At 33.4% G+C, this 12,007-nt stretch overlaps 1 protein-coding gene across 1 annotated transcript; it reads right to left on the bottom strand.

The window, feature by feature from the left end:
* Nucleotides 1-736: 736 nt before the first annotated feature.
* Nucleotides 737-8,814, bottom strand: LOC128170822 (peroxidase-like protein). Its single transcript, XM_052836581.1, is given in 10 exon segments — nt 737-983; nt 1,282-1,399; nt 1,742-1,920; nt 2,939-3,662; nt 4,742-4,840; nt 4,967-5,062; nt 5,378-5,511; nt 7,262-7,304; nt 7,460-7,645; nt 7,784-8,814. Coding segments are annotated over 10 exon segments (1,884 nt in total). The 5' UTR covers nt 7,911-8,814; the 3' UTR covers nt 737-805.
* Between the last annotated feature and the right edge of the window lie 3,193 nt (nt 8,815-12,007).

Below are 12,007 nucleotides of genomic sequence, written 5' to 3'. Positions count from 1 at the left end.
ATTTTTGTTAAAATAAAGTCGCGTTGAAAATTATACTGAATCGCCAAAATCTCCGACCAGGAAATCTAGCAGTTGTTTTTTAAGGAGATCGACACGGATTGCGACGAAAAGATTGACTATGAAGGTATAGATTAACTGTAAAATGTGACAATGGAAATATGGATTTTAAAAGTAAAGATAGGTTCTTAAATGTGCTGTAATTAATGATTAATTGGCTTTCAGGGTATAACTTTGGTATATTTGGTAATCCAGGCACGTATCATTGTTTTCAACAGTGGGAAGTCTCAAAACCTTGGAAATTGAGTATTGAAGGTATGGCATACTTGTAAAAAGAGTTAATGGAATGAACAAAGGTATGGTTTTCATTATTATTAAACGCGAACGTAAGACAGGGATTTTGTAATAAATTTTTCCATTTGATTTAGTTAATATGATTCAACTACAGATTTCAGAATAATTTTTAAGAGACAGCAAGACAGCAACAGAAGATTAAGGGTTGATTTGTGTCTCACACACACACACACACACACACACACACACACACACACACACACACACACCTTTGAAATAAAATCACACAATGGAACAAAATATCATCTTTATGCAATTCAATAAGGTACTGTAAATTGTTCATTGTTATGTTTGAATTGAAAAAAAAAATATAATGTGACATTTCTAAGATCTAAGAAAACTAAACTTGCATAAAGAAAAGTAAAGATTTTCGTATTTATAAATTTTTATTTTCATAAATATTAATTTTCCATTTAATTGTGCAACATGAGAACCAGGTTGCAATCGACAACATTTAACTATTAGGCCCATAGATAATACTGCGCATGCCTTGATTCAAGCGAGAGTATGACAAGGGACTGTAGCTTCCTTTCCTGTTCCCGCCTAACTTTCGGAGTTGTTGGGTAAATGGCTTTATTTTGAATCCAAGAGTACTTTTTCTAAGTATTTTCTTGCATGACAACGGAGAATTTCTGTCAAAAAATACGACACACATTATGTAGTATAAGTGAGAGAACAATGTATCGGACTTAAGTTTTGACGAACTGGTTTAGTATTTCAAATGTACTCTACATTTGGCAATATTTCTTTTTTCTTTTCTTTTTTTTTGTATTGTTTGAAAAAAATATGCTCTGAGAGAGAGAGAGAGAGAGAGAGAGAGAGAGAGAGAGAGAGTTTTTTTTTGTATTGTTTGAAACAATATGCTCTGAGAGAGAGAGAGAGAGAGAGAGAGAGAGAGAGAGAGAGAGAGAGAGTGATAAGAGATTTTACCCACGACTGTTGGATCGCAACATCAATCGAGGTTGGAAGGAATGAGGGACGCCAATATTATTCATCACAGAACACAATACCTTTGAGTATGTAACCTTTTTGATTTGAGAAAGCTCGGCTGAAAAAAAAGAGTAATGAAAGGACTTTTAACGTGACGTAATAATTTTATAATATTGTTCATTACTTACTATTCTGATGTTGCTAAGTAGTAGACTATGAGCAATTTATCTCGTTACTCAGAATTTTGTAGCGATGTTGGAAAGTACAAATGAACGCTAGCTCAAGTAAGTTTTGATACAACTTCATTGCACAGCCTAATTTAAATTGTTTTGAGACAAATATTTTGTTCCAATAAAAACACATTTTGCAAATCAATTCAAATACGACCTTTGCATAAGTATCAAATGAAAAGAGAGCAGAAACATTGTCGAAGAAACATAAACGGTCTTGTATTGTCTACCTTTGGTAAATGCGGCTACTGGGTTTTCTTGGAATTTCCTTTCGTACCAAAATCTATCACCTTGTTTGTAGAGGCTGAACTGATAGGCTATCAAACATTGGAACGTGGACCCCAATATACTGCCATTGTCAGGTGTTTCAGAAATACCACCAGCAAACAAATCGATGTCGTCAGGATGTCTGAAGATTACAAAAATTATGCGACAAGTATATTACGAAAATTAAATAATCAAAAACATAATCGGGTATTCGAGGAGTAAGGAACATAGATTATCGATTCACCAAGAAGAATTAAAGGGACTTGGACACGATATTAGATCAACATTTTATTTCTTATTTGAAGGGTTTACTTGCACATTTTGAATGATTGACCAAAAATTTGAATGTTTTAATTTAAGTTATAAGAGAGATACAGGTAAAAAATTATTGTTATGTAAACAAAGTTCGAGTCTTATAATTGTTTACAAATAATGTAAAGTATGGAATTACCATTTCTTTGACAAAATAACTCGTAAGAAACAAGACAAACTTGTTCAATGTGTTTATAAAATATATTATCATTCGAAGATAGCAACATTTGATTGAAACTTATACCAATAAAACATATACGTAAAGAATAACAAGGCTCGAGCTTTGTTACAAAACAAAAAATTTCAAAGTCTGTATCTTACTTATAACTCAAGATCTGACTTTCAAATTTTGATAAAACATTAAAAATACTCATAATAACCATTCTAAACATTAAAAATGGAAAAATAAAATTTGATATTTTGAGCTCAAATCGTGTCCAAGTGACTTTAAAACTGCAGATAATGGTTAATTAGTTGTGGATTAATGAAATTTAGTAGTGATCAATTAAGGACAAGTTTCAGCCATTTATCTCTGAAACTTGTGTATGATTATTATCCAAAATATCTGAAAAATACTATGTTTATTTTATTTTTCTTATGAGAATTTAAAGGTGTTTTTTAAGTTTGCCTTTAGAAAGCAACGTGTATGAAATACCTGAATGCGGTGAAGCATGAATAATCTTCTCGGTCTTATATAGGGGGTGTTAAGCGATGAGCAGAACAATAGAAATCGACAACTAATATTGCAGTTGTCGGAGATAAAAGGGAAATAATGCTTATTTATGAATTCATGTCAGCTTTAATTAACGTGGTACGTGTACATCACCTATACGTTTATCTACATGTACCTATAGGCTTGTTGAAGTGCCTTTGCTGATTGTGGGCTGTGGTTAACCAAACCTCCGTGCGTTACTGCGAAGAAGTTGGCTTTCGGAAGTCCACAGAACTGTCGGTAAGCATTGTAGGACGGAATGCCATGATCTCGACCCCTTTGGACATTGAGAGCTCCCAAATCTAAGGAAGGCGTTTCAACTGAAGGTCCCAAAAAATTGAAATTTTCAAACAGTCTATTTCTGATCCCGTCCACTAGAAATCGGTCAGACCTGGATTTAGGTTCCCTTGACATCCACCTAGCCATAAGTTCATATCCACCTTCATACATTAAATCTGGGACCTCAAAATGTTTGTATATAGGAAAGGTCTTAGGCCTTCCCTTACCAAGATGTCCGACGGTATTCCGGACCAAACTGTGACCCATTCGGTAGGCCGCCACACCAAATGCATTAATGGTCCTAGGGTCAATGAAAAGATTGTAATTGTCAACATGGCCGGACCGTCGGGATCGAAGGTTAAAAGCTTTAATAGTTTTATCAGAAAGGAGAGCTGGTAAAAATTCATTTTAAGTTACGTGTTGGAGTTCCGCAATAACTATCCTTTTGGTCTCCTGGAAAAGTGTTTCATCGTTTGTTATACCTGTCGCGTTCCTTAATGCGTCAGCAATCAAGTTGTGACGTCTTAACCACGTGATGTGAGGCACAGTGAGAGTTGGTGTTTCACTCTGTCTGTGGTCTCCTTTAAAAGAGGACACATTAAAACAAGTATATTTTTAAAAGTATCATTGCAAACAAATAAAGAAAGTAGATTATTGCGTGGACCCTGAGGTCCACACAGGAAATATATAAGCAAGGTTAAACCGGATGCTATGGGAAAAATTCAGCCTGCGCATGAGCTAGCTTGTTCCTGTGCGTAATGGGTAGCTCAGGGAACCAGGCTAGCACACGTTTATCTGAATCGGGATAGGGATTCCGTGCTATATGCACACATAGTTCAAAGGCTCTGTATCATTAATTGTAAAGTTGTCGGTAAACAATACAGAAACAAAGTATTCCTTTAAAAGAAATGATTGGCATGTGATATGAACTATCAGTATTATGAAATAAGTTAATGTTATGCCGAAACTACAACATGCATCAAATAGCATAATTTGCAATGTTTTGTTGTTTTCCATATACACATGTACACTTACCTCTTCTTTTATAGTAGGCGAGGCTAGAGAACTTCCTGATTAAACTTTTTAAGCATTTAAGTATGACTGAATAATTATGTCATTGAATAAAAGTTAAAATCTCAAGAAAAATGCATTAAAATATGAAATCTTTAATTTACACAAAGCTGTCACTGCATAGTTAACGAAGTAGTGCGAATCGTAATGTGTGCGCAAATAGTAGAATTCACCGAATGCCTGATACTATACATGCAAACTTCATTCATAGATAGATCATAATTATTTTAGAAGCATGAATCCTTTAAATTCTGAGATAAAAAGTCAGGGCTATACATACATGTAAATGTATACGAAATACAACGTACAAATTTAGTGGTTAAAAGCAGAGGGCTAGAGTCGGTGGAATCTCTGATAATCTTAAGGTTTTCACGTTTTCGTTGGAAACACATGCAAATGGTCAACGTATTGTAGTCCTTTTTTTAAAGGACAGCAACTTGTTATTGACTTATATTATTAACCTAAGCTATTACGTACGTTTATGTCGTATGTTCGTGTTTTTAACCGACATATGATATTGGAAAAGGTCAAACAAAACCTTATTTCCGGAAAACGAAATTTCAAAAAAAAGTTCATAATCTTTCTGTACCCGCCACGAAGCAGTCTCTCGTCGCCTTGATTTCTGCCGGACAGCCTTGTGGGTGTGGGGGCAGAAGATTTTCAATATGCTCGGCAAGCCTTCCATTAGCTAAAACACCGTATAGAAATGTTTTCAGTATGATGTATACAAAGGCTTTTTGATAGCATAAAGGGTTTAAAATATTGTTCTTTTCACTCTGACGTTTGAATTCTATTATTAACAAGTTGTACTCACATTTTTCTCTAAGCTGATTTTCCCTACTTGAATCTGATCCATAGATCATAGAACCGTCCACGAACGACGTCCTCTCATTAATCTGTTCCCGGACACCTGTTAAAATTGTCCATAAAATAGTACACCATTTTCCGGACACCTACGTGTATGGCAATCGTCAGTTAATTTCTTTAGAAACCATTTCAGTATTTTATCGTATATATTTCGGGAATAACTTTTTATCATGCATATGAGTACCACTTCTCCCAAAGAATCGATTTTTGGTGGATTTTTACGTCCCTGCGTTATTGCTAATTGAAATCAATACCCTGTCTAATATTTCGCTCATTCTCGTGTTTAGTCATGACAAAATTATAAGTGTAACATTTAGAACTTAATTCATTAAACTTATAAGACAGGAAAACTACCTACCGGTTTGGCATCCCAAAGGAGGTGCACCGGCTTGACGGACAAAGTGCATACATTTCTGATACGGAGGAAACCAGGGGTCTCGCTCCTCAGTGTTAACAGGGATGATGAAGCAGGCCTCGGGTTTTATGGAACCTCTAACGAAAACACATGAGTAAAACATCCTTTAACACACATAGAAATATATTCTAGGTGCACTGAAAAAAGGTCCAGCAGAACACCTTCTGACATGATAAATATATAAATACTAAACAATAGCTTCTAGGTGCACTGAAAAAAGGTCCCGAAGAACATTTTTAACATGATAAGTTCCACGGTCTTGTTATGATCAGGAATTAATAAAATTTAAAAAATCCTGATAGAGACTGAAAATTAAAATTGAGCATAGAAATTCCGATCAAAATGGTTAAAATAAAATCAACTGATACGGAGTCATAGGCTATAATAACAGAAAAAGGATAATGAAAAATGTGTTATTAGGACATGTCCCATCGTTTACGTTGCCATTTTTAAACCTAATGTTTCGAACGGACTTGGAGCTATAGAAATTCATGCTTAGGTGGGCCCCTATACGAATGACTTATCATTGATGATTATGTATACACTGTTTTGAAAAAAAAAACCCACCACGTTATTATCATTCCTAATTAAGCACAAAAATATTGAATAGATCTTAAGGCAATGATATAACATTAGAAATAAACTAAAGTCTAATTTTCTGCATATTAAGATTTCGATCCTTAACTACTTTATCTTCAAAATATTGCATTGGTACATTCATTGTAGTATATACACGTACTTTTACACAGTTTTTACAAAATACTAAACAAGAATTCTCTAAAAAAAACAACATATTATCCTCCCTCCTACCAGTGTTGAGCAAGATCCTTGGAATGAAACTGATAGATAGAACACATTTTACTAAAATTAGCTCCTAAGGAAAACTCATTGTTTAATGCCAGCATGCGTGTGTTTTTGGTTTTGTTTTTTGTTCTCGTATATAGGACGGATTAATGCTTTATTGAAAAAAAATATATATTCCTTCCTTTGTGAAACTTTTACAATTATGAAAGTGTTGACCCTCCATCAACTTGATAGGACTAAATTTAGTTGTCTATATCACGTGATAAATTGATATTCATGACGCTTTACTTTCCTTGCAGGAAAATAAATATTTTACCATGTTTGATAATTTTTATTTTTGTTACGTGATTGAATTGAGCATAAATGTATCTTTTATAAGAAAACAAACACATGCATTTTCCCAATAATTCAAAATAATAGGTGTATAGCCCGTTTACTGATACAGATGTCAACTGTAATGTGTTTCTTACGTAATTTTTGATTAAAATATATATTTAAAACTTGTTTTACTTGAAAAAAGTATTTATAACTACAAAAAATTTGATACTGCATGGAAAATGAAAAAAAGGAATACATATTGTGGAGAATTAGTAATTAAAAAAATGAATGAATAAATAGGCCAGGTCTTCTGCAATGTGTCAAACAAATTATACAGAAAACATCACTTAAACCAAAGAATTGCTTGGTGCGGACCAACTTAAAATATGATTTAGGAAAACCAAATTAATCTTCCTAATTTTATATACAAGTTTGTTTAAAAATAAAATGTTAAAAACAAATGACAACATGGTTTTAACGTAAAAAAAATCTTTCTAAACAACGAACCAAAAATACATTTGGAGATACTAAAAATAATGTTTAACTTGCTTTATTGTATAATTTTAAGAGTTATTGTTTATTCCATAAATCATGCTATTTTTTAACCAATAGAAACTTTTCAAACAATATACTCTCACCATAAAAAATCCTTAAGTCGATAAATTGTTTTTTCTTCAAATAATCACAAAATGTGAAACTACTTACCCAATAGGGTCGCAACAGTCTAGAATAGGATTGTTTGTCGGAACTGAAAGTAAAATGTGAAAGATATTAAAAAAAACCTTGCCAATTTTATGTTCCTTAATCACAATGAGTAATTTTTTTTTACAATATTGGAATTCTTCATTTGGATAGGAGTCCACAATCATCTTTTGCAAAGAAGGAGGAGGTGAATGTTCCTACGTGTTTCTGTGGGTGTGGAGATGACATCGTGATTGATAAACTGTCCATGGTTGGTTAGAAAAGTGGAGTACTTGGCACTGACCGGGGTCATGCCCCTGAAGGTCCACTGGAAGACCCTGTTACTGACAGTCCGGGCACTGGGCAGGGGGGAGTTGTCAACAGACCGTGTACGGGGGGCATCAATCACTTTTGAAAACAAGTGGCATATTAAAAGCAGTATTTTTCAGAACTTAAAGTTCTTATCAAAGCAGTGATGTTTTCAAGAGGTAAGGTTAAAGTTAAAAACCAAATATAATGGTCAAAAATACTAAAAATCATACGCACGATTATCGTAGGCATTTGGTACCACTCGCTGTTGAGGAGTGAAGGAGGATCCCAGGAGAGGGTTGATCGGGTTGTTACATTGTCCGTCTGTTCGTCGGTAGGGGTCGCTGAAGTCACATTTAGGCATCTCGTAACAGTACGAACGGCATGCTCTCTCAAAACTTTGCAAGATTTGTGGATCTGATACCGCCCTTTGGAAACTGCCAATTTCAGGACTTAAGAAAAAAATTGATATAACATTCTTACATAAAATTTCCAGATCATTAAGCAGTATGATTATCTTTTGTGAGTGCTTTAAACATAATTAGGTTGTTTTGTATTTGCTGCATTATTGTTTTATATGCATGATGATCATATGGAGATAACAATTATGTACAATTTACTGTAAACGTATTATATTTAGCGTATACAATATTTGGTGTAAGCTGATTTTCAGGTCGGTGTGGACTTGATTTGACATATCTCTGAATGCATCAGTTTTAATTCATACATGCATGGCATTTAGCGATGATGAATGAAATACAGAGAAAAATGTAATACCTTTACATTAATCACTTTAACACGATTTGAGCTCAAAATCTTGAATTTTATTTTTTCATTAATATGAATATTTTTAATGCTTTATCAAAATTTAAAAGTCAGATATTGAGTTATAAGCAAGATACAGAATTTGGAATTTTTTGTTTTGTAAACAAAGCTCGAGCCTTGTTATTGTTTACATTTGTGTTATATTGGTATAAGTTTCAAATGTTGCTTTCTTCTATTGATAATATATTATATAAGCACATTAAACAAGTTTGCCTTGTTTCTTACGAGTTATTTTATCAAAGAAATGGTAATTCCATGCTTTACATTATTTGTAAACAAATATAAGAAATCATTCAAAATGTGTATGTATCTAAAAAATAAGAAATAAAATTTTGATCTAAAATTGTGTTCAAGTCCCTATAAGCTCTAATGTATATTTATATAGATAAAAAGATATGGTATGACCAAATATGCGTACAAATACTTCAACTCATGATTAAACGTTTTCCAAATTATACGGACTTAGCTGCTATGGTCCTTGAAGCTTGAGAGAGCTTCTCTGATCGGTCATTCAGGAGAGCACAAGTATCTGGGGCGTTACTCTGACCAGACCGCGCTAGTGCACGTGCGGCCCCTGACCCCCGTTCACCAATCGGTCTAGGGGCTATACCACCATGAATCATTCGATCTAAAACAAAATAAAGTTTGAGCGACCGTAAACCAATATAATTAAAAATAAACTTAAATGTTAAGGAATAATTTAAGCAAAGGTTGTTGACTCTACACTTAATATTATATATTGTTACCAAGTTGCAAAATTAAGTGCATAAAGATATCAAGATATTGACATTATTGTTAGGAATGTATTTTCAGCATTAAAGTGATGTTTGATAACGCTTTAAATTAGATGTTGTATCATGAAACTATTCCTTAAAATTACTCTTATTTCATCATGGTAACATTGTTGTCAAGAGGCCCGTGGGGGAACATTTTAATCTCAATGGTCACAAATGGGAGGATATGTCAGTAGTTGTCCTTAACCATAATCATCATTGACGGACGCGGAGTGAAAAAGCAGGGAAAAGTAATGGATGCACAGACATAAATTATTTAGACCTGATGGCCAGAAACAAGCAAATAGCCTTAACATTATAACCAACACATTAAGTTTTTCAGTTCTGTTAACCCAGCCCGTTCGAAAATCCTCTTTGTAATAATAATTAATAATTTTGTTCTTTCATACGTGCATCAAAGTTTAATTCATTGCAAAGTTAAGACTTATTCAAAATTCGAATTAAAACTAAAGCGTTGTCCAAATTTTCTATTTTTAACTCGGACGTTCAATTTTTATTAGCTTAATCAACCCGATCAGGCTTGAGGTTGACGATTGATTACTTCAACACTTTCCAAAACATTGAATTACAAAACTGTACGAAATGAAGTGGTTGGTTTGTTTTTTAAAGGATCTTTGCTAGTGTTAGTTGAAGTGTTAGAGTTGGTTTTATTTGGTTCCATTCCATGATACAATGTATTTTGTGTGCTGACGAAGGGACTGGATGTAATCTATATGTCAATAATAATAACAAATCAGCAATACGTTCATAATACAAACTTTAAGAATTATTCTGTGTAGTAGAATAAAACAAGTCATTGACAAATTTCTCTTCAATATGATATTGAACTTTGATTTTTAAGACTTTAAATACTAGATTATGGATGTATTTATATGTCTTGTAAATCATATTCAGAAGTGCATCACTACAGTTTGCATAAAAGTGTCAAGTTTTGGACTTACAGTATAACTATGTATTATCAATATGATAATGCGATGATGATGAATTGATGGTTCGATAGCGTGATGACAATGATGTGATGGTTATGACGCCATGAAAAGGTTCACAAATAATTAATAGCAAATGGAAATATTTTATTTTAAATCTTATCCATTAAAAGAATATTCTAGTCTCTCCTCTTTATCAAACTTTATCAAACGCCATTTTGTACAATGGCTGCTGTGAATAGAATCTGTTTTTTAAGAAAGACGATTTTGAGATGGTACGATGACAAGATGACGATGCGCGATAGAAATCTAACGATGACACGATAGACAATCGCATTATGGATATCGCACCATCGCGTCATCACTATCGTAACATCGCGTCATCGCATTCGATCGGCAATAATATTACCTAATTTTAGTTATATTTGCTCCATATGAGCTTTAAAAATCTATACTACTATATTAAAATAATAGACTCGAATTTTTGGGCTTTAATACCGAGAAGAGTACTGTCTTTTGTTTTATACATTTTAAACATCATTGGTACTTGAAGATTACTAATTTGTTTTTATTTTTTTCTCAATCAAGCTTCGCCAATTAATAATCAACGAAAATTTCTTTAAAAAATCCGGAAATTATATGGATTTTTTGGATTTTAAAATCTTGCACATGCGCATTACATTCGCGCTAAATCAGGATAGGCTCTTTGCGTGGACCCTGAGGTCCACGCAGAAAATATATAAGCGAGGTTTAACCGGATGCTATGGGGAAAGTTCAACCTGCGCATGAGCTAGCCTGGTTCCTGTGCGTAATGGGTAGCTCAGGGAACCAGGCTAGCACACGTTTATCTGGATCGGGATCGGGATTCCGTGTCATATGCATACATAAGTTCAAAGGCGCTGTAATTGTAAAGTTGTCGGTAAACAGTACAGAAACAAAGTATTCCTTTTAAAGAAATGATTGGCATGTGATATGAACTATCAGTATTATGGAATAAGTTAATGTTATGCCGAAACTACAACATGCATCAAATGGCATAATTTGCAAAGTTTTCTTGTTTTCCGAATACACAAGTAACTTAACTTTACTTTTATAGTAGGCGAGGCTAGAGAACTTCCCGATTAAATTTTTTAAAGCATATTAGTGTGATTGAATAATTATGTCACTGTATAAAAGTTTAAATCTCAAGAAAAATGCATCAAAATTTGAATTTTTCAATTTACACAAAGCTGTCACTGCATAGTTAACAAAGTAGTGCGAATCGTAATGTGTGCACAAATAGTAGAATTCACCGAATGTCTGATACTATACATGTATGCAATCTTCATTCATAGATAGATCATAATTATTTTAAAAGTATGAACCCTTTTAATTCTGAGATAAAAAGTCAGGGCTATACATACATGTATACGTAATACAACGTTCAAATTTAGTCAGGTTAAAAGCAGAGGGCTAGAGTCGGTGGAATCTCTGATAATCTTAAAAAAAGCTTTCACATTTTCGTTGGAAACACATGCAAATGGTCCACGTATTGTAGTCCATTTTTAAAGGACAACAACTTGTTAGTCTATGTTTCCACAATATCACATTTGCATGGATGAATCGAAAGATTTTTATCTAATGAATATTTTCGATATATTAAAAATCACATACAGTATAATTACTGTCAGAATTATCTGAATATTAAGTAAGCTACAAAATAAATTTTTGAGAAAATAGCTCGTAATAATGGACTTAACCTATATGAATTCGAAAATAACGGACAAATTTACAAACGTACCTGCCGAGATTTGTTTAAAGTCTGGTGCAGGACCAATTTCCCTGAAATATGCCGAACTGAATCTTGCTATTCCAGGGTCTTTTCCGTCCAAAAAGACTGATTGTACAGCATCTTTTACAATATCATCTATGTTTCC

The sequence above is a fragment of the Crassostrea angulata genome, chromosome 1 (genome assembly GCF_025612915.1).
Source record: "Crassostrea angulata isolate pt1a10 chromosome 1, ASM2561291v2, whole genome shotgun sequence".
Taxonomy (NCBI): Eukaryota; Metazoa; Mollusca; class Bivalvia; order Ostreida; family Ostreidae; genus Magallana; species Magallana angulata.
Note: the sequence above shows the minus strand (reverse complement) of the source record. Positions and strands in the feature narration are given on the sequence as shown.